At 43.8% G+C, this 23,894-nt stretch overlaps 1 protein-coding gene across 2 annotated transcripts in view; it reads left to right on the top strand.

The window, feature by feature from the left end:
* SGTB (small glutamine rich tetratricopeptide repeat co-chaperone beta) overlaps positions 1-23,894 on the top strand; it is a 45,761-nt gene that overhangs the window by 15,294 nt on the left and 6,573 nt on the right. For both annotated transcript variants that reach the window (XM_032773650.2, XM_032773651.2), the window contains exons 6-8: positions 1,832-1,936; positions 5,395-5,533; positions 5,633-5,695. In XM_032773650.2, coding sequence (XP_032629541.1) covers positions 1,832-1,936; positions 5,395-5,533; positions 5,633-5,695 — 307 coding nt within the window. The remainder of the gene's footprint in view (positions 1-1,831; positions 1,937-5,394; positions 5,534-5,632; positions 5,696-23,894) is intronic.

The raw sequence follows: 23,894 nt of genomic DNA, 5'->3' as shown, positions 1-23,894 counted from the left end.
GAGCAAAAATATTTGTAAAGTGCTTTGAAGACATTAAACATTACATAGGAGCTAAATATCTTTATGCCAGGATTATTGCAAGAGTAACAGTTCTACAGTTCTAATACAGATTTTATTTTTAGTTACTAAACAAGTGATTTATATAGTAGATAGAGACAAGCACAAGGATACAGAGGAACCGTAAATATTTACTAAGGTGGCATTACATATTTAAGGCAGTAGTTCAGAGTTTAAACCTTATTTTTTCTCTGATAAGACAGCAGTGCCATACATTCTCTCTAGATGTAAACTGGTCATGTAGGACCTGATCCAAAGCCCATTGAAGCCAAAGTAGGCTTTGAATGATCCCAAAATGTGTGTAATTAGCAACACAAAGTAACTACTACTACTTTGATATTCAGTGAGTATGGAAAATATGTGCAACTTGCAATGAGTTGGTACTGTAAGGCATAAGTGAGTACACTGCCAGGGGAAGTCATTTAAAACTAGGATTGAATTTTGCTTCAGGAGTTTTGAGGATGGTGCAGACATAAGTTGAAGCAGAGGAGGGAGGGTTGCTTTCCCTTAAGAAAAGGGGAGAGCCAAATCAGGCTGATTCCTTATTTGGTCCATTGAGTCTCTCTCTAAACATGAAAAAAAAAATTGAAGTGCATGCAGGGCTAAATACTGCCTTTAATTGGACTCATGTAACTGTATTGACCTCAGTGGGGTTGAACAGGTGTAAAGCTGTCTGTATAATTTAAAGACAATGAACACAACCTAGTAGGAAGGGAAGTACTTTATTTAATTAAACCTAGACAAATTCAGAGGGCATAGTGGGAAAAAAGGTTTAAATAAAAAATCATTTTACACAGAACTTTTCATGGAAAACTAGCACAAAATGCTTTGCAGAATTAAATATTCCTCCTTCTGTAAAATAGCATTTTAACTATGGAAAGACAAGCTGGAATGTTTTTTTGAATACTCTCAAACCATGGGAAAGATTGAGTTTGAATACTGATCTGAACTGTTTGGCTTGGCCACTCTACTGTCTTAACTCAAATCATATGTAAAAATAATTAGTGTTTCTCTGGTAAAGATGCAGTAATAATTCAGTGATTCAGAAATTATTAGGTCTCTTTATCCAGACTTACCTATTGGCATTTTACACACACACACACACACACACACACACACACTCTCTCTCTCTCTCTCTCTCTCTCTCTCTGTATTTCTGTAGAGACTTTGAAAAAATCAGTATAGGTCAAATACATGGTCAGTCAGTGTAAAGCTTCTAGCTCCTCTAGCAATTCTCCTGGAGCCAGGCACCTGAGGGATAAATGACCTAACAGAAGGATTGTCATATGATACTGATAGGTAGTGGCATAAAGAGGGAGGGAGAGAGAGAGATCGATGAGATCCTTTGAACAGTGAGGAGTGAAAACAAAGTATTATTGCTGCAAAAGGATGACTGGTACATAATACTTGTTTTCCTAGACAGTCATCATATATTACCAAATCTACCATTTGACAGTTTGGCTTGTTATAATTAATTTAATGATGTATTTTGTGTGTATCCGTATTCTGGTTGTCATACGCTTTTCCACACTATTATGTTTTTTGTAAGATATGACTCTGTACAGTTGAAGGCTCTAAGTCAGTAAGGCACTTACATGTTTAACTTTAAGCACTTGAACAGTTCCACTGAAGTCAAGCTAGGTGAGCAAATTTTCTATAATGTAACTGAATAGTCAGTAGGATCAAACATGTTCTTAATGTTAAGTGTGGTCTTTGAGGCCTAAATCTGGATTCTCAGACTTTTCTTAAATGCGTTCTTTTCCCCCTGCTTTAGGGCTGCTGCTCAAAGCAAGCTCAACAACTACAATGAAGCAATAAAAGACTGTGAGAGAGCAATAGCAATAGATCCAAAATACAGCAAAGCCTATGGGAGAATGGGGTAAGATTATCCAGATGTATGGAAGCATTAAGGGCCAGATCTTTGAAAGGTGTAAAACAGTGTAGCTCTATTTAAATCAATGGCATAATTCCAGTTTGTGTTGACTGAAGATCTGGTGCTAAAAGTGCAGTTGTTTTCTAGGACTAAAGCTGGCATGAGGTTCCATGTACATGTTCTCTCCTACTGACTTCCTGTCCGGTTTGCTCTGTTTACACTACAGATTTTTATCAGCACTGCAAACTCAATCAAGGGAGTCAAACTGTGTTCTTAATCGCTTCTACATAATCACCAGTAATTATTCTGTAACTGGAACAACAACTGTTCTGTTAACAATAATGAATAGAGAATAGAATCCAGGTCCCACTCTCAAAAGTGTTGGGTTTGCAGAGCTAACAGGAGTACAAACTCATTTTTCTCACTTACATCCACCTAGGAAGCGGATCTGTTGAGGTGGAAAGTGCTGACCGTAACATTGCACTCTTAAGTACATACTATTACGAATTCACATCTGTACACTTAGGGGAATTCATCCTTATGACTTTTTTTCAATAGTCCCTGTGCAGAGGGGCTTTTGTGCTGGGGATATTTCCCAGAGTGCCCATGCAGTTGCTTTGTGACTTCTTTGTCTTCTCATAAGTGGGCAGGGCAATCAATCATTGCATGCTTAGAGTGTGGGAGTTAGAAACTAGGACTCTTGACACCCAAAATACAGTCCTTTACCACTTGAGTTACAAGCCTTTCTGGCTGATGTTGTAATAATAACTTGTAGGCAAGACACTGTGATTACGTTGACCCATAAATGCCAAAGCAGGTCAGACATTCCATGCATCTATATGTATATAAAGAATCAGACCCCCTAACCAATAAGAGTGAAGTTCACCTGGTAAACCTCTTTAAAGAAATTTTAATAATAAAACAAATATCTAGTGCCAAATTCTTCCCTCAGAGGCACATACATGGCTTTCATTGAAGCCAGTGATCTCTGTGTATGTGCATGTAAGGACTGACTTTGGTCCTTAGTTTTTTAAATTTCAAAACATGAATTTTAATTCTGAATATTAAATGAAAATATGAATGCTGCTTCTGTGAATACTAATTGTCAAATCTAGTAAAAAATGTGAATATAGCACAGTGAGAGCTGTCTGGAAGGATCAAATGGGATTATGCATCTTTACTACCTGAAGTTTTATGAATGTCTCCATATTTGAAAGGGCTCTTGGCCCTAATCTGAGGGGAGAACTGTGGCCAGCATAGTACTGGCTTCTGCAAATGTGTCTGTGCCAACGTCTGTGGTCTGAAGTGCAGTGGACAATGACTTGTTCAAGTTTGGTGGTAATGAGGATCCCCTATCATTTAAATTAACATAATTTAACAGTTTGGCATAGCTAGTATGATATTTAGGGAATCTAAAAATAATATGATCAATAAATTACTGAAGAGATTCCTTTTGGCACTCTGGAGAATGGTCTCTCTAATGACCTTCAGATGTAGCCTAGCGGGGTTTTCCATCATCATGACTAAGCAGGTAGAAAAATTAGATGACTTCGGTTTCTTATCCTGATAAGATTATAATATTAACAGAACACTGAGAAAAATATCGATATCAGAGTGACTACTGAATCTTTTTCTCAGTAGCTACGTATTCAGATGTAGGTCTGATTGAATATTCAATATCTTAGATACAATGGAGCTGCCATAAGTAGCAGCTATGAACAAAGTGGAAAATCCATATGTATTAGTGTCATAGTACATAACCATGAAACCCAACTAGAAGAGGGACAAATTGTATTTGTGGGCAAATTACAGCCCGCAGGCCACATCCGGCCTACAGGACCGTCCTGCCTGGCCTCCGAGCTCCTGGCCCCGGAGGCTTGCCCCCGGCCCCTCCCGTGCTGTCCCCCTTCCCCCGCAGTCTCAGCGCTCTGGGCAGCAGGGCTGTGAGCTCCTGGGGCAGCGCAGCTGCAGAGCCTGGCCTGACCCGGTGCTCAGAGCTGCATAGTGGCGGCAGCGGCATGGCCTGGCTCCAGCCGGGCGGCGCAGCTGTAGCGCCACCAGTGCTCCAGGCAGCGTGGTAAGGGGGCACGGTGCGAGGGGGAGGGTTGGATAGAGGACAAGGGAGTTTGGGGTGATGGTCAGAGGGCAGGAGTGTGGATAGGGGTCGGGGTTGCCGGAGGGGAATAGAGAGTTGAATGGGGGTAGGAGTCTCAGCAGGGCAGTCAGGAAGGAGAGGGGTTGGATGGCACAGCCAGGGGCAGTCAGGGGACAGGGAGAAGCGGGGGTTGGATGGAGCAGGGGTCGGGGGAAGCTGTCAGGAATGAGAGGAAGGGTTGGATGGGGTGGCAGGGGTCGGGGGTGGTCAGGGAGCGGGGGAGTGTGGATGGGGCAGGAGTCCTGGGGTGGGGGGAGGGGGCGCATCAGGGAATAAGGCAGGTTGGATTGGTCAGGAGACTGGCAGATAGGAGGCGGGGGCTGGGCCACGAACCCCTCCCCAACCAGCCCCCCATACAATTTCCAAAACCCGATGTGGCCCTCAGGCCAAAAGGTTTACCCGCTCGTGTATTAAAACCATATAGGTGACCATATAGGACAACAAATATAAAACAGTTACTTGTAGTAACTGTGCTTTGTCAAGATGATTGTCTGTGGATAACGCTCTAGCATGCCACTAGTGCATGAACTTAGAAGATTTGCCTAAGAAGTGTACATTGGGGCAGTTTGCTGCTCCTCTTCTTCCCATTCTGGGTTCCAAAGAGAATGCGTTGCCCCAAATGTCTCTTAGTTCATATCACTAATTTAGGAATCCCTCTACAAGAGACTGCAAAGAAGTGGAGAAAATGAGCAGGGAGCTTACGTCCATATGGGTAGTCATCTCAGGGAGCTGAAATTACTATAGTAAGTAAATGGGGGTGTTTTCTTGGAGAATTTCCCATATAAGTTTCAGCTTCCCACTCTTGGGAGATTAACAGGTGGGCCTGAGGACTGTTCATTTAAAAAATGATTGCAGGACTGTTATCCTGAATTGGGTATCAGATTAGAGCCCTACTTGAGAGAGCAACTCTGCGCAGAGGTAGTTACAGAGCTCTAAGAAGCACCCTTGTGTATTTCATTAAGTGATAACTTGTGAAGGTATGGCCTAGAATAGAGCCAGAAGCATTTGGCATTTTTGTTGGTGGCAAAAAGTTTTCATAAGGCTTGCTTGTATGTGGAACATATGCAAGATAGAGTTCTTGGGGGATCACCTGTGCTGCAGAAAGTGGTATGACATAAGTAAATGCCAGCACCAGTCAATATGCATCAATACTTACATTCTGGTAGTAAACTTACATGTATTTTGGAATGATCAGGATCTAAGTTAGTTGTGAGATTCTCTCACTTCCTCCTGTGCTAATTAGATCCAAAACTGTTAGTATCATTACTACTTTGATGTGCTCATACTGGCTTTCTTTATTTCAAATTAGGTTAGCCCTGACCTCTATGAACAAATACCAAGAAGCAATTACCAGTTACCAAAAAGCACTGGTTCTGGATCCAGAAAATGACTCTTACAAGTCAAATATGAAAATAGCTGAACAGAAACTAAGAGACCTCTCCAGTCCTGTATGTTACCTTATTTATTTTTTCTTTTCTGTGAGGTTTTTTAATAACTCAAATGGAATTTCCTAGACATAGTACTCTTCAGATATTATTTGTTTACAGACTGGAACAGGACTGAGTTTTGACATGGCAAGCTTGATAAACAACCCAGCGTTCATTAGTATGGTGAGTATATTAAGTATATCTTGTTGCTTTTAATTAAGAAACAGAATGTAAAATGTTTTAAACATTACTCCTGCTTCAGCAAAGGAAGATGGTTTCAATGCTTATCATAACTAGTGTATACATCTAAAGCACAGGACTTGGTCATGATGGGGGACTTCAACTACCCAGAAATCTGTTGGGAAAGTAACACAGCAATGCGCAGATTATTCAACAAGTTCTTGGAATGTATTTGAGACAATTTTTCATTTCAGAAGGTGAAGAAAGCCACTGGGGAAAGGCTGTTCTGGGTTTGATTTTGACAAATAGGGAGGAACTGAGGGAGAATTTGAAAGTGGAAGGCAGCTTGAGTGAAAGCAATCATGAAATGCAAGAGTTCATGAGTCTAAGGACAGGTAGGAGGGAAAACAGTACAAGAAGATAATATATTTCAAGAGGGCAGGCTTTAGCAAACTCAGGGAGTTGGTATGTCAGATCCCATGGGAAACAAGTCAAAAGGGAAAAACAGTTCAAGAGTTGACAGTTTTTCAGAGACACAATAAGGGCATAAGAGCAAACTATCCTGCTGCATAGGAAAGATAGGAAGTATTGCAAGAGACCACCTTGGCCCAACCAGGAGACTTTCAATAACCTGAAACTCAAGAGAGAGTCTTACAAAAAGTGGAACCTAGGTCCTACAAAAAGTGGGGAAAAAAGGAGGAATATAAACAAATACAAATATGTAGGGAAAACATTGGAAAGGCCAAGGCATAAAACAAGATTAAATTAGGTAGAGAAATAAAGGGTAACAAGAAAACAGTCTACAAATACATTGGAAGCAAGAGGAAGACCAAGGACAAGGGAGGCCCATTACTCAATGGGGTGGAGGGAAACAATAACAGAAAATGTGGAAATGAGAGAGATGCCAAATAACGTTTTTGTTTCGGTTTTCACTAAAGGTGAGTAGCAATTGGACAACTAACTGAATGAATGCCAGTGAAAATGAGGTAGGATCAGAGGCTAAAATAGGGAAAGAACAAGTTAAAAATTACTTAAACAAGTTAGATGTCTTCAAGTCACCAGGGCCTGATGAAATACATCCTAGAATATTCAAGGAGCTGACTGAGGGGATATCTGCGCCATTAGCAATTATCTTTCAAAAGTTATGGAAGACAGGTGAGATTCCAGAGAACTGGAAAAGGGCAGATATAGTGCCAGTCTATAAAAAGGGGAATAAGGACAACCTGTGGAATTAGTCCAATCAGGTTAACTTCAGTACCCGGAAAGATAATGGAGCAAATAATTAAGCAGTCAATTTGCAAAAACCTAGAAGATGATAAGGTGAAAAGTAACAGTCAACATGGATTTGTCAAGAACAATTGTGTCAAAACAACCTAATAGTTTTCTTTGACAGGGTCACAAGCCTTGTGGATGGGAGGAAGTGGTAGATGTGATATCTTTATTTTAGTAAGGCTTTTAATACTGGCTTAGATGGAGCTACTATAAGGTGGGTGCATAACTGGTTGGAAAACCATTTCCAGAGAGTAGTTATCGGTGGTTCACAGTCAAGCTGGAAGGGTATATCAAGTGGGGTCCCGTAGGGATCAGTTCTGGGTCCAGTTCTGTTCAATATCCTCATCAGTGATTTAAATAATGTCATAGAGAATAAACATATAACGTTTGTGGACGAGACCAAGCTGGGAGGAGTTGCAAGTGCTTTGGAAGATAGGATTAAAATTCAAAATGATCTGGAGAAATGATCTGAAGTTAATAGAATGAAATTCAATACGGACAAATAAAAAGTAGTCCTCTGAGGAAGGAACAATCAGTTGCACAAAATAGGAAATGCCTAGCTAGGAAGGAGTACTGTAGAAAGAGATCTGGAGGTCATAGTGGATCACAAGCTAATTATGAGTCAGTGTAACACTTACAAAAAATAAAAAAGCAAATATCATGCTGGGATGTATTAGCAGGAGTGTTGTAAGCAAGACATGAGAAATAATTCTTTTGCTCTACTCTGCAGTGATTAGGCCTCAACTGGAGCATTATGTCCCATTCTGGGCGCCAGATTTCAGGGAAGATGTGGACAAACTGGAGACAGTCCAGAGAAGAGCAACAAAAATGATTAAAGGCCTAGAAAACATGACCTGTGATGGAAGATTGAAAAAATTGGGTTTGTTTAGTGTGGAGAAGAGAGGACTGAGGGGGGTCATAACAGTTTTCAAGTACATAAAAATTTGTTATAAGGATGTTACCAAAATGTCAGGTCCGCCTAGCTGAGAGTCAATAACAACCAGACAGGGATAAGGAAAGGTTGCTTTATTCTGCAGAAGAAAGGAGAGCCTTGTACCTTGGTACAAAAAGCTCTACTCAGTACAAAAATCAAGAATCTTTTATACATACTCACACACAGGCTTTGGTCGTGCTCGCATTTGTTTGATGGTTAACAAACCCTGCACTTCCTCAATCTGCTCAGCAAAAACCAGCTAAGAACCAGCTTTAACTGTCTCAAAACTGATAAGGGGAGACAGTTCAAAAGTTCAGGGTACTGTGTCCGTGAGGCTTCTGCTTCTCCCTACTGGCTGCTTGTAAGCTGTTAAGGGGGCTACCAGTGACTTTCACAGTCCCCCCCTTCGGGCCTGACAATCTGGGTTGTCAGATTGTCAGGCCCATTACGTAATTTGCGATCAAGCTGGAGGGGTAGATACTGGTCTTTTGTATGGGCATCAGAGTCCCTAGTCACAGCATTAGAGAGACATTTTGCACATTGCATTACTACCCAAACAATACATAAGAAAAACAGAAAGAAAATAATCCATTTAACAATTGTACGGAAGAGGCCAGTAAACCAAGGTCTGGGAGGAGGTCCTCAAGGTCTGCGAGGAGGTCCTCAGAACTAAAGATGCGATCAAGAGATACAGCATGGAAAACAACAGCAGCATTCTTAATAGCTTGTAAATCCTTTTCAATTAAACCAGAGTGATTAACATAAAAAAACCATAAAAATAGCATTTTTCCCCAATGCGAGCACAAGCCCCCCCTAATTCAGCGTTCATGGCATCTAGCACATGTCTATTTTGCAAAGTCACTTCTGCTACTTCATCAATCTCTCGTTGCAACTTTTGGAAAGCGTCTATTGATGCATTAGCTGTTTTTTCAAGCTCTGCAGAAATATTTACAACTGCTCTCTTGAGCTTAGCCACTCCCAACCCAAGAATGAGTACACAGACAAAGAAGAGTGGAATCCTGTTTGTCTGACAACTAAGGGATTGGGGGCACTGACTATAAATCAGTTAGGTATACCAGGTGGTCTAATTTCCCAAATGTCTCAGTGAATAATCCAGTACCACATGCACCCTCCCCATGGACCCGTCAGGATTTGGTATGTGGGAGCCTACACCCCCCTAACGGTCCAAATGCTTGGACGGAGCACTGTGAATGTCCACCCCTTCCACCCAGAAAGTGTCCAAGTATGTTTCCACGACCACAGATCAGATGGTATTCCTGATGTGTCTGTAAGGGCAGTGGGCCAAGTCTGGCGCTCAGGATCACTCCGAATGGCCATCAGCTGGTCATTCAGGAAATCCTGAATTTCTAAACGTACTAGATCCCACTGCAATGCCTTCCCAGCCTCAGTGATATTCAATACCATCTTTCCTTGGTGTAGTACTATATTACATCTGTTATTTAACTATCCTCGATATTTTCAAAAGGCATTAACATTAATAGCCTAGGAGGGGGTGTATTACTGGGTAATGGGGGAGATGGCAGGGGCAACAAGGTGCCTTTGGTACCTGTCATTTAAAATCCAATTAGGGAGAGCAATACATGCTGAAGGATTTATCCAGAACACAGGGCGCAGCCTGTAGAACAAACCCCAAAATCCAATCAATACCACATTCCCAAGCCGGGTCCCACAAATTTCTTCGTGCCAGTGTATATTCTTTGTTTCTTCACCAGGATTCAGTTCTTAAATCCTTTCTAGTCAGGAATTCCTGGACTTTGGCATTTCAATGGAGTGAGTGTTCCTTCTTCTTCCTGAACAGTCGTGGTTCAGCATCCTACAGGGGAGGGTTACCAGCACATCACCCTGTAATGGTTTTGCTTCTTCTAGAAAAATTCAAAGGCACAGTAGGTTTGTCAGTGACAAGGGAGAGGTTACTAGCACTTCACCTTGTCCTTTTTCCCTGCTGTCCAGAAGGCACAACAGAGCTAGAGGAGGAATAGGCTAATCATCAGTAGGAGAATCCTCCTGGGTGGAAGGTCTTTTGCAATGAGAATCATGGGTCCAAGCAGTCAGTCTTTGGCACTTCACAGCGTGTTGGTAGTCAGCAGGACTTAATAAGGGCTTTTCAGCATGGAGCCAAAGCAGTCTCATTGCTTTCCATAGCTTCAGTCCCTGATTCCAAGGAGTGGCAAGGGCTGGAGGGTCTTGGGTAGCACTTCTTTACCTGTGAGAAGGAAACCTAACACATTTCATTAGTGCCTGGCAGATCTCATAGCTGTTTGGGCACATTCAAGCCTCCCCCGTTTTTGGTTGTCAGCCAAGTCTTAGCTGTGAGGAGTCAGTATCTTATCTTTAGCCTGTGCATACTAGCTTTTTTTCCCCGTTAATTCATTCTGTTCTTTTTCCTTTTTCCCTTCTTGGCTTCTTTAACCTACAAGGAAACTTCCACTCTTTACTGATACACTTTTTTCCCCCAACAATGAACACTAAATATTGCCATTATACAGTACATTAGTCTATTATTTAATGTATCACATATACCCTTCCCTAAATACTTTATTAGAGAGTTTTGGAGCAACAAGCCAGGACAAGCACACCCACTTTGAGGGTTTTCACTAAGATGCACCCCTTAGTCCAAATAGGCTTCCACCATCCCCAGGCCTCTGGCTAGAAATCTGAGGTAGCCAGAAGGATCCCATGTACAATATGGGGAGTGGGTTAACTTGTCATGTTCTTGCTTTCAAAGATTGTTGGTATGCAAATTTTAACAACAATTTTTAATTAAAAGATTTGGCCAATGAAGTTTCTTTTTAATACTTAAGGAAATGTATTAGACTTTAGTATATCACATTCTCTTGATTCCAAACCAGACCATCCCATGAAAACACTAAACACAACAATTCCGGCCGCAAGACAAACACCACAAGACAGAACATAGAACACAAAACATAATTCCTATTGTGCCAGTAAATGCATGGTACGTTGAATGCTGTTCAGCTGGCATCAGTTTTCTCTGATTATCTGAAAGACAAAAAAAACAGAGGTCTACCCTCCTGGGCAGTCAATCATCGCTTAAAATATACAAATACCCTTGTTGATTTCAGGCAAAACAGAGGAATTGCCCCATATTTTCTTGTATTTGTTTCAGAGGCAGCCCAGGTTTTAGTGGCTTCTACCTTATCAGTTAGATAACTTGCATTAATACAGATGCTTTCTGGCTTGCTTTTGGATCCAAAGCTATCCACAGCTTAAAGATTCTTACCTTAAAAGGGACATAATTAACTTGACCAGAATTTTGATTGCTTTTTACTTTTAACTCCTGCTTTCAAACAATGAAAGAAAACATCACTACTTATAGTGCCTCTTAGAGCCTAATAAAATTTCAATTACATAGCACTGTATACATTCTTTAGCTAATTTAACTAAACTGTTCATAGCCAAATGATTGCAATCTAATAATTTCTTTGCCTGAATTTATTTACAAACATTTCAGAGACACCAAGAACTTTCCTCTTTAGCATTTTTACAAAGTTCAACTACTGTTCCCTCCTGCAACTACAGTTAACTTCTCCCTCTTCCTTAAATCACTTGCTTGTCTCCCAACAGCCACTTCTATCAACTCAAATGACCATTTCAGGTATTGTCTGGGTATTTGAAATCCCCATGCTTACACTTACTTACTCCTTCCTTCCACTACACCCTCAAAATTTTCCAACCTGTTTTCCAATCTCTCTGTCTGTTGCCTGCCTGCCTGGGCCCGATCCTGCTTTTCTCGCTGAACCATCCCTTCCATGGGCACCAACCTGTTCCACTACCAGTTTAGCTAGGAGGGTGGGCTTCTCAACTAGCCCCCACCCTTCCTGGTCTTTTTCCTTAAACATTCTTACCCACAAGACTACCCGAGTCCTCCCTCGTGAGGCTTGCCACCTGGACAAAAACACATGGCCCATTGCCGTTTAACTGTTCAATTTCCTCTTGACATTCCTTTCTGAACACCGGGTAAAGGCCATTTACTTAACATATAATCCAAAGGACTGGCCTTAGAGGGTTTATCCAGAGACCCACTCATCTGTCTTCTGACACTCAAACAGAACAGAGAATTACACAGAGAGCAGAGGGAATTATGGTCTAATCCAGGTTTTTCTACTTCTACACACTGACCGCTATAGGGAACGGGACAGAAAGATCTCAATTCGACCTCAGAGCTTCATTGCACGCAATGGCTTCCACCCTGAGGAATTACAAATGAGAGGCTCAGTTCCGCCCACACAACTAACGCCCAAATGAACAGAGCAAGAAAACAACAGTAACCGGTTAAACAGAACGGAACCAGAACCAGGTAGCAAACCAGAACCAGATAGCGTTTCCTTATCTGATTAGGGCTCACCTTATTGGAGCACGAACCCCAGGGGCTGCAGCGAAGTGAGGAAAAGGGATTAAGCACCCCAGCGGCGCCGCTCCTAGTTCACCCCAGCCGTCCGATGTCTGAGCTAGGAGGGTCCCGTCTGGGGTCGCCAGAAATTGTTACTGAAATGTCGAGTCCGCCTAGCTGAGAGCCAATGACAGCCAGACAGGGATAAGGAAAGGTTGCTTTATTCTGCAGAAGAAAGGAGAGCCTTGTACCTTGGTACAAAAAAACTCTACTCTGTACAAAAATCAAGAATCTTTTATACATACTCACACACAGGCTTCGGTCGTGCTCGCATTTGTTTGATGGTTAACAAACCCTGCACTTCCTCAATCTGCTCAGCAAAAACCAGCTAAGAACCAGCTTTAACTGCCTCAAAACTGATAAGGGGAGACAGTTCAAAAGTTCAGGGTACTGTGTCCGTGAGGCTTCTGCTTCTCCTTACTGGCTGCTTGTAAGCTGTTAAGGGGGGCTACCAGTGACTTTCACAAGGAGGAGGGAGAAAAATTGTTCTTTTTAACCTCTAAGGATAGGACAAGAAGCAATGGGCTTAAATTGCATCAAGGGCGATTTAGGTTGGACATTAGGAAAAACCTCCTGTGGGGGTGGTTAAGCACTGGAGCAGATTGCCCAGGGAGGTTGTGGAACTGAAGGTTCTTAAGAGCACTTAGACAAACACCAGTCAGGGATGGTCTAAATCAGTGTTTCTTAAGTGCAGCCACCTTGGCCAATTGTGGCCACCAGGGGGCTTTTCTTGTGTCCGCAGCCTCCTGCGTGGTGATTGGGGGCAGGGGGAGCAAAGCATCGACCCCACCCCCCAGGGATGCCAGCTAGGGTTCGGCCCTGCTCCCTCTGGAGCCATGAACAGCAGAGGGGCAGGCAGCTGGTGTGAGTTCCCAGCTTTCCTAGAGGCAATGGGGCTCAGGCTTCTGGCTTCAGCCCTGGGGTGGCGGTCTCTGGCTGTGGGGCTTCAGCCCTGGGCTCACCATCCCCTTCCTCCCATCGTCCTTGGTCCCCACCACCTCCTCTGGCTGCAGGGCTTCCATCCAGGCCCCCAGTTGTGCAGTGGAGGGCACCGGCCTTGGACTCACCATCTACCCCCCATCATCCCTGGCCTCTGTAGCCTCATCCAGCTCCAGGCTTTAGCTGCATGGTGGCAGGCTCCAGCTGTGGGCCCCAGGATCTGGCCGTGGGTGTTGGACACAGGCTTAATACCACCTGCCTGTAGTCGCTTCTGGCCCCTGCGGTGTCCTGTGAGCCTGAGTCAGCTGATCGAGGCCAGCTGCAGCTATGCCATGGGTCTTCTATTGTAGTGTAGATGTACATTGAGAGACTCGGTTGCCTTTGTTCTAGGTGAAGACCTGGCCACTGCGTTCAGGTTCAAAAATTCCCTAAGGGATAAAGTGGCCTTATGTATTAAATTGATCAAAAGGTACGTTTAAAGTGTGTGTGTTTTCTGAACACGTGCCTAAACCTACACTTAAAACATACATATTTGCCACTCTGGTATAGTTGGTCTTTCCATACTTGTGTATGTGCCTACCAGCATTTGTATGTTAAGTATAACACAGGCATCCCTATAGTAAAGTGGAGGTTGACTAAAATGGACTAGTGTCAGAGGGGTAGCCTTGTTAGTCTGGATCTGTAAAAGCAGCAGAGAATCCTGTGGCACCTTATAGACTAACAGACGTTTTGGAGCGTAAGCTTTCGTGGGTGAATACTACCTGCGTCTGCCGAAGTGGGTATTCACCCACGAAAGCTCACGCTCCAAAACATCTGTTAGTCTATAAGGTGCCACAGGATTCTCTGCTGCTAAAATGGACTAGTCAAGCAAAGCACTTTAGGCAATGGCCATTTTAATTAGGCCTCCTTATAACTCTGTACTGCAATGCTCCCTCCCCAAATCTTTACAGGCCATCTTTTCCCTCCCAGCACCATAGAGATATGGAAAGAGACCTATTAGGTCATTTAGTCCATCAGCTTATGTCACAGACCTGGTCAGGTTCCCCTTGGCAGTTGCCCACTAGACTAAGGACCCAGCCTCTGGGTCCCCAGGTCTTTTAAGCCTCTCAGAGGTTGAACAGAGTCCAGCCACTGCCCTGATCTTGGGGTCCCTAGGTACACACTCAGGGTGCTGACATGCTGTCTAGGAGGGAGGTAAATACCATTTTTAAAGTTAACTGTTTAAATGATTAAAAATATTTTGTTTAACTGGTTAACTGGCTGGGGCTATTCTGGTCAGCATGGGGCCGCTGGGGTAGGCAGGTGGCTGGTGCAGGGCCGTTGGGGCTGGCTGGCTGGCTGGGTGGGGGTTAACGGTCTGTCTATGTTAGAGTTAAGTCGATAGGGGTAAGCTGCCTTGCAACTGCCTGGCTATGCTGACTTTACTCTACCTCCACAAGTGGTTAAGAGTCAAGGTCGATATAGTTGGATTGACGCGGTGTCAGTGTAGATACTGCATTGCTTATGTTGATTGTTACTGGCTTTCAGGAACCATCCCACACAGACAGTACAATAAGTACAAGAGCAGCTGGTGAGGATGCACATCGCCCACACAAGTAGCAAAGTGTAGACACTCACAAGCAATGTAATTAGTGCAGAGGCTGTATGCCTTTGTAAATTAGGACAGACTTAATTTTGTAGTGTAGACATGGCCTTAAACACATCCTCTTTCAGAATTCTTCCCCCAAGGTGTGAGCCTTCTTTTTTACCATTTAAATCTTTCATGAGGTATATGGTAGTTGTGAAGCATGTAACATACAGACTCCTTGCCCAGAGTCTAACACAATTGCTCTTTTACTTATCATTATTCTCTTGTGCTTTATGTGATTTGTACTAAATAAATCCTACACGTGTTTCCCTGCCTCAGTTTCCTCATCACTCCAGAGCATTCTTTGATCTGGGGTTGGGGGCTATTCAGGTACTGTTTGCTCCCATGCATGGCTTCTCCTGAAACATGGAGCCCGCTTTTCCTAAATCAGCTTGCCTCCTTTACCATATGACTATTTAGCCCCTGCCTTCATAGGCTCCAACTTTCCCTAGTGCCAGTGGTTGCTCATGCCCCCTGGCCCTGCCCTGACTCCAGCCTTTCCCTGCCCTTGCCCCACCCCCATTCCAACCCCTTCCCCAAAGTCCCTGCCCCAACTCCACTCCCTCCCTGCCCCTATTGGACCCCTTCCCCAAATCCCTGTCCCAACCCCACCTCTTCCCCAAGCACGCCGCGTTCCCCCTCCCTCCCAGCCATGCAAAACAGCTGTTTTGTGGCACAAGTGCTGGGAGCTAGGGGGAAAAAGCAGGCACAGGGTGCACTCTGGAGGAGGCAGAGGCGAGCTGGGCGGGGAGCTGCTGCACCCACCATTTTTTCCCCCAGGGTGCTCCAGCCCCAGACCACACACGGAGTCGGTGCCTATGCCTGCCTTAGCTTCCTGTCCATCTCTCTGCTGAGCAAACACATCTATACGGACCAATTAAAAGTAAGTATCTTCCCATTGTCCCTACTGTGGGGGAGCTTTCAGGCTGGTAGGTTATTGTTTGATAGGGTAGTTTTTCCACAGTCACACTTCATAATATCAACCAGAACTCATAAATTGTACAGACAGATCCCCAAATTGTCACACCCTATTGTCAGACCCCATCAGAACACTAGCATCTGGAACCACACTTGGTCAAACCCGAGAGAGCTGAACCGCTGTGACACTCCATGCCATCAGTCTTGACAACCTTGATGTGTTCCCTATACGCTTCACTAGGCCCCATGTCCACCAAGCTGGCGTGATAAGAAGTAGGAGTGCTCTCAGGGCTGAGGGCAACTGAGCTAACATGGGACAAGGGAGGTTTAGTCTCGTTTAATTTGGGACAGCTGTTTCTCAGGTGCTCTGGGGAATTGCAGTGAAAGCACCTTCTGGGATCCCCTGCTTGTGCAGGAAATTTGGGACGAGTAACGGGAATGGGGAGGTGAAGATCCAGCCTCCTTTTTCCCCAGTGTACTCCTCTGCCAGTGGTTTATGTTTAACTGCAGCCTGTGCTTGCTCATAAGAGTCTGCATACCCAGCTAATTCACCTACTGCATTTGCCTTTTTGTTCCATCATCACTAAACATATCTAGGAATTGTTCCTGAGTAACCAGATCACACATCCTTTCAAAGCTTGTAATGCCTTTCCCCCTCACTCACTTATTTACCAAATCTTTAATTTCATTTGCATAAACCACATTACTCAATCCAGATCCCCTCTTAAGACTCCTGAATTTAACACTGTAGGTTTCAAGTGTAACCTGAAACTATTTCAAAACCAATTCCTTAAATTTACCATAGTTTAAAGCATCATCAATTGGCATCTTATTGAATATGTCCAGAGCTCTGCCGGTCAATTTTGCTATCAGTGTGGTCATCTTTTGGTCTTCAGGGATTGTGTGGAGGGTGCACAGTCTCTCAAACATGATAAAATATTCAGCAATATCATTGGATTCATCATACTGTGAATATATGGGAATATATTTGTGGATTTTTGGGGAAGTGGAGGGTTATGTCTCTTCAACTCCATGACAGCCAGTTCATGCTTCTGGGCTTCCCTCTGGGCCTCCATAGCTCTCTCATGGGCAGCCTCCTCTCTCTCCATGTCTTTTATATTCGTTTTCTCTCTTTTGCTTCCAGTCTAGCCAGCTCTAGTTTGCTAGCTGGTTCACTGATAGTCATTTTCCTGCTTTCTTGTGCTGGGCCACACCACGTCTGCAGTTCACTGAAACTGGGATGCACTCAGCTCAGGGGATTCTGAGTTAAGAGACTTTCCCAACACCCAGTTCAGACTTTATTTTGCTTCTTTTTCTGTCTCTTCCCTTGCCCAAAATAAGCAAACAGAAAACAACAAACAGTAACCACTTTGTCTGTTCTCCAGCCAGCACACTTAAAACTCATTTAAAATCACTACTAGTATCTCAAAGCAATCAGCTGTTCACAGATCCTGCTGAACTACGCCACTGTTACGGGTTAGATCACAGAACTCCCCTTGCTAACTGATTTACCAAGACTACTTCTGCCCCTGCTTTCCTGCCCTGTCAGCTTAGGACTTCAGTGCTCTGCGTGGTTTGAGCCAAACTCGCTAGCCTGCTGCAAACCCAGACCTGTGTTTGAATCACATCCCCTAACAGCTGTAGGCTTACCTGAAAGCAGCTTACAGAGGTGTTGTCTTTGACACTCAGATGCCCAGCTCCCAATGGGGTCTAAACCCAAATAAATCCATTTTACCCTATGCAGAGCTTATGCAGGGTAAACTCAAATTTTTCGCCCTCTATAACACTGATAAAGAGATGCACAGCTCTTTGTCCGCCAGGTATTAACACATACTCTGAGTTAATAAGTAAAAAGTGATTTTATTAAATACAGAAAGTAGGATTTAAGTGGTTTCAAGTAGTAACAGACAGAATAAAGTGAATTACCTAGTAAAATAAAATAAAACAAGACACGCCAGTCTATGTCTAATACAGTAAGAAACTGAATACAGATAAGATCCTCACCTGTTCCAGAATGCTTCCTTTTACAGACTAATCTCCTTTTAGTCTGGGTCAGCAATCACTCACACCCCTTGCAGTCACTGTCCTTTGTTCCAGTGTCTTTCAGGTATCTTTGGGGGTGGAAAGGCTCTCTCTTTAGCCAGCTGAAGACAAAATGGACGGGTCTCCCCTGGGCTTAAACATACTTTCTCTTGTAGGTGGAGAACCCCTCCTCTCTCCTATGCAAAGTCCAGCTACAAAATGGAGTTTTGGAGTCACCTGTGAAAGTCACATGTCCATGCATGACTGAGTTCCTTACCAGCCAAGCCACGTTCCTGGGAAAACCTAGATGTAGACTGTATGTCCAAGTTCATTGTTGGCTTAAGTGTTTCTTGATGGGGCACTTACTGAGAAGAGCCTTTTCTGAGGAAGCTGACCAACTGCTTCACTACAGCCTACTTAGAATCAAACAAGTATGCAGCCAATGTTCATAACTTTGAATACAAAAATAATACATGCATACAGATAGGATTAATAGATTCAGTAGATCATGACCTTTAAAGAGATATGTTACCTGGTATATGAAGCATAAAACACACACGTATATATATATATAGAGAGAGAGAGAGAGAAGTGTTCATAGAGTATCACGGTTGGAAGGGACCTCAGGAGATCTAGTCCAACCCCCTGCTCAAAGCAGGACCAATTCCCAGACAGATTTTTGTCCTAGATCCCTAAATGGCCCCCTCAAGGATTGAACTCACAACCCTTAGCTTAGCAGACCAATGTGCAAATCACTGAGCTACACACACACACAAAATACACACATTCATAGGCATATTTCCATAAAGCCTTATGGGTGGCACTATCACACCTACCACTACGAGATTGCTCCCTGCATTACCTTTTAAATGCTTTGTCCAGTCTTATGTCAAGCAATGGGGTTTTCACAGTTTCCAGAGTGAGACTATTCCACAGGATTAGCCACTGGGCCCTGGCCAATCGGGGAGCCCCAGAAAAATGGGCATGCTGACCTGCTCTTCCCCCCCGCCCAGCGCTCTTGCTGAGGAGCGGGGCAAGCCCCTGCACCCCAACCCTGCTCCCCGATAGGAGCGCTGGGCAGAGTGGCACAAGCCCCCATGCTCCGACCCTGCTCCCCAGCAGGTTTGATGGGAGAGTATATTTTTATGTAGTAAATATTTTTAATCTCCTTTTTGTGTTTTTTAATCACTACTTATGAGCCTTCACCATGATGTCTAATACAGTAGTATCTAATATCCAGTAGTAAATACTTTAGTGAGCTAAACAAATTAATTATATTCCATTATATTTATTTATTAACTAAATACTGGAGTTTTCCAGAAAGATAAATCCCAAAACTGCAAGATATTCCGCATTCCCCATGCAACTTAGGAGAAACTGCATGAGTCTATTCACTCATGAGAGGTGAAGAGAAAACCTTGCCCTCAGTCCTTCCTAAAATTCTCTGTCCATGCTAACATTCACCCAGGCACTGAAGCCAGCTGCTGGGCCTAGTTCACTGCTGAGGTGCCAGAACAAAAAGTAAAGCTAATCACCCATTAATGCCATTTTAGGGCTTGCTTGTATGGGGATGCACTAGAAGCAGAGAATTATATCAGAATAGAGTGTGCACACAGGAAGTTATACAGGCTTAGCTATAGTTCTGCCTGTCAGTTTCCCTGTAGAAAAGCACTCTGAGTCAACCTTAACCCAAGGAAAATCATGACTGAGTGTGTGATACACTGAGGGATAAACTGCTGAGCTTTAATTGCCTTGGGAGTGCTCTTCACACTAGAAGTTTTCCAAAATACCCTGGTGAAAGCTTGCTCTGTTTTGACCAGCGATAAAGTGAGATGAGTTGGGTTCCCAGAAGCTTCTTAGATTTGTTTGAAAATACAGAGTGCAAGTCAGCTGTAATGAAACAACTGCATGAGTGCAAGAAGCTGCTTGTGTGGAACTACAGACTGGTGAATCCTTGTGGAAAGGACGTCTCCAAGGCCTCGCAATGTGCAAATTCCAGTCCAGGTGGGAGTGTGTCCTTTGATGATTGGAAGTTTTCATTCACATGGGCCCTTTAGGTCATCTTTGGAGAAAACAGCTGTTCTAGAAGAGATGCCTGAGGTGTTTCACCAGCCACTGACTACTACACACCCTCACAGCAGCCTTCCTAGTGAATGGAAGGATTGTGTGTGTGCGCGCACATGTGCACACGCACATGTGCACACGCGTCCCTGTGCCCTGACCTGCTCCCCGGCAGGAGCAGGAGGGGCTGAAGGGGCTCTCGCCTAAGGCCACACAAAACCATAATCTGCCTCTGGCTGTCAGGAAGTTTTCCTATTATTTGGTTTAAATTTTCTCTTTCAATCCATTAGTACTATTTATACTCTTTTACTGTAAAAAAAAAAATCTTTCCACTCCTTGGTGTTTATATTAGCATACTTGTGGTTTAGTCATTGCTCAGCTATACCAGTCACATTTAGCACTTTTTTTAACCTTTCCCTTCAGCTTAATTATTTGTTGCTTTTCTCTAAACTGTCCACTTTGTCTTTTTTTCTATTCATGTCCAGAATTGAACGTAGTATTCCAGATGCAGTTGCAGAGTGCTACAGAGAGACTGTTATTCTTTCTCATGACATACTTGTGTGTGGGGGTGGGACAGGGCAGTTATCAAAATTACATTTGTTGTATTTTGCTGCCATATCACATTACTAACTTGTATCTAATTTTCTAGTATCTTTCTATTACTGCTTTTCAGGTTCCTTATTTGTTTTGAGTATCTGTGTTTCCACTTAGTACTGTCCATCAGGCGAAAAACAGTTTGCATTTTCCCCATCTCATTTGGTTATTTCCTACCCATACTTCTAAACACAAGGGACTAGATCCACAAAGGGATTTAGGCATTGCAATCCCTAACTCTTAGGTGCCTAGAAAAATCAGTGAAATAATAGTAGGGTCCATAAAGCCCTATACAAAGAATGGTGAGAGACTGCATTAAAATGCCACCCACAAAATCCAGCAAGCTGGGCGGAGAGCCACCTAAGCTACTAATAACAGATGCTGATGAGAGGGATATGTTCTAAGCTTGTCCCACAGAGATAGGTACATAAGTCCAGATTGAAGGAGGTGCCTAACTTCACTTGCAATCAACAGCAGAGAACCCCTCTCCTAGAATCAGTCAGTCAATTTAGGGATTTTGTGGGGAGCCCTCACCATGGCACACTCCCAGGCAATCTAGCGCAGCAGTGCAATTACATATGTCTGAGTTTCCCCTATTAGGAGTCTCAATAAGTCTAACAAAGCTTATATATATTGAACAGTGCTCCTTCAAGGCTGTAGTTTATTTAACCCAAAGGCGGAATGATATGCAGGCCTCCCCCCCAAAGTCTGCAGCTAGAGGGGGAGGGGGATGAATTAACCTTAGTCCATCAACCCCATTTATGTTCATGTTCCTTACCAGTGAGACCTCTTGAGCCAGGGACTCTTGTCGTCTCCAGAGGAAGGATCTCTTCTCTTGGTTCAAGATCCCCAAATGTGAGACCCTTTCTCAAAACAACATACAATTCTTCTAATCTGGGGTTTTTGTTACTTGATGAAATCCTTCCATGAGAACCAGGTTCTGCTGAGACTTGGCATTCCTTCCTTTTTGAGCATCTCCCACCTAGGAGCATTCTTACAGGGACTTGGTTTTCTTTCCTAATAAGCTTCCTTAAAGGCTACCCCATGAAAAACATCTCACATTGGAAGCTTCCTTGTTCTGGGTTCTGCTTTTCTCCCCAAGAGCCTCTGTTCTTTAGTGGTATCTAGTGGGAGTAGCTTCCTTTTATCATGCCTGGTGCTTCCCTTCCTAATTAACTGCCTACCAATTACTCAGTGAGTTAATTAGCCCCAGGTTCACCTAAGTTTTCTCATATCCCCTTGCGGAGCTTGTCAGAGATAGGCTCAGCTCCTGAATCCTATTCAGGGCCAGCTACCCTCGGACAGTGCCTGAGCCATTTCTTGTGAGAATGAATTAGGTGTATGCCTCTTTCCACACAAAATGAGGATGGTCATAGTACCCAACTTATAACTTTTAGCTCAATGGTTAAAGCACTCACGGTGGATGTTGGAGATCTAGGTTAAATTCCTCCTTCTGCCTGATGGGGAGAGAGGATTTGAATAGCGGTCCTCCACCTCTCCGGAAAGTGCTTTAATCACTGGGTTATAGGATATTTTGGTGTGGGTTGTTCTCAGTCTGGATAAATAAATAGTTAGAGGGACACAGAGACACATAGGTGCTGGAACTAGGGGTGCTGTGGGTGTGGCAGCACCCACTGATTTAAAGTGGTTTCCATCATATACAGGGTTTACAGTTGTGTTTAATGGCTTTCAGCACCCCCATTATAAAAATTGTTCCAGCACCTATGCAGAGAAAGTGTGAGAATGAGACTATAGCTTAGTGGTAAGGATACCTGTCCGCAAGGTGGGAGACCTAGGAGCCAGTCCCCGTGCTCCAGTGACTCTAGTTATTTATCCAAAATTGGAAAACTTCAACAAGAGAGATCCACAGCAGACTATCCCATAGCCTGCTGTTTAAGGCACCATCTTCTCCTCCTCCATTTTGAATGAGGCCTGTTCCAGTGGGCATGCTTTAAGGACGCTTACCTGATTGGGCCAGGCAGGGAAGATCGGTGAGCAGACGCCTCTGTTTTGTAGATCTTGCTGGGGTTTAGGCGTGGGACAGGCCTGCACATGCTCAAACATAGAAACTTAGGTGCCTAGGGAACTTTCACAGTGGAAACATAGGCACTGAGTGACTGTAGCTACCTATAGCATTAGGCAACAACAAAGTGGATGTTTTGTGAACTGCAGTGTTGCCTAAAACTGGGACTTACGCACTTAAGTCCATTTGTGGATCTGGGCCTAGATCCTTTCATATTTTTTTCTGTATACTGACTTTTGTTCAAAACACCTCCCTCTCAATATATTATCAATTGGTAATTTAATTAATCTGCTGTTAAGCCCTTCTTTCATTGAAGACCAGACCAGAGAGAACACTGAAAAGTGACATCTTGACACAATGCTGTACTTTGTTGTTTTTCATTACCTTTTGTGTATGTTCCTTCAATAAACCTTCACTCCACACAGTGCTGTTATCCAAACTGATTTTAATTAATTTGGGAGGATAGTTCCGGAGACTAAATTTCATATATTCATCTCTGAGTCGTGCAAGAATCCTGTTGTACAGGTCTGTCGCAACTTACGCGCATTTAACATGCGCAATTTCAACTTTACTTGTACGGCTGGAGTGCGGGGGACGTGGCTTCAAGCAGGGGGTGTGGCCTCATGATTTAAAGGTCCTGGGCCACCAGCTGTGGCTGGGAGTCCCAGGCCTTTAAATCATCCAGGGGGCTCCCAGCTGCAGAGGTGGCTGGTAGCCCCTATGGCGAACTAAAGGGCCGAGGCTGCAGCCACTGTGGAGCTCTGGGCCCTTTAAATGCCAGCCCCAGCCCGGCTGCCAAAACTGCGGGTGGGATTTAAAGGACTCCTCCGGGCTCCCCACTGCGGCGGGAAGCCTGATGGAGCCCTTTAAATCCCGCCCACAGCTCCGACGGGGCCGGGGGGGGCATTTAAAGGGCGGTGGGGTTTAAAGGGCTTGGGGATATAATTTTGGCTATACGCAGTTTTCGCTTTACGCGAAAACCGCAGAACGGAACCCCCGCCTAAGATAAGACTTGCCTGTATTCCTCCGAGTTCTTAAAGAATTTCGCTAGTGGATTGCAGCATTACTTGGAGCCGTTCTTGTCCAAAGCAGACCACAACACATCAAGCTTAACATCTGTGTGCTAAAGGGTACACAATAAACTTTGGAGTATGTAGCCCCACAGGATGCAATAGCTCCTAACCTAAAAGAGAGGCCAATAGATCTGGTCACCTATTGAAATTGTAGGGTAGAAATGATCTGTGAGGAAGAAGTAGAGTGAGTTTTCTACACAGCTTAGTTTATTAAGTTGCACGGGAACTCCATGTGTAACTTAATTGGGCAAATGCATCTGTTTTGAGTTGAAAATCTTCTCTTCCGTTTGTAGCTAACTACATTAAA

Source organism: Chelonoidis abingdonii, chromosome 6 (assembly GCF_003597395.2).
Source record: "Chelonoidis abingdonii isolate Lonesome George chromosome 6, CheloAbing_2.0, whole genome shotgun sequence".
In the NCBI taxonomy this organism is placed as follows: Eukaryota; Metazoa; Chordata; order Testudines; family Testudinidae; genus Chelonoidis; species Chelonoidis abingdonii.
This window is presented reverse-complemented; position numbering and strand designations above follow the sequence as displayed.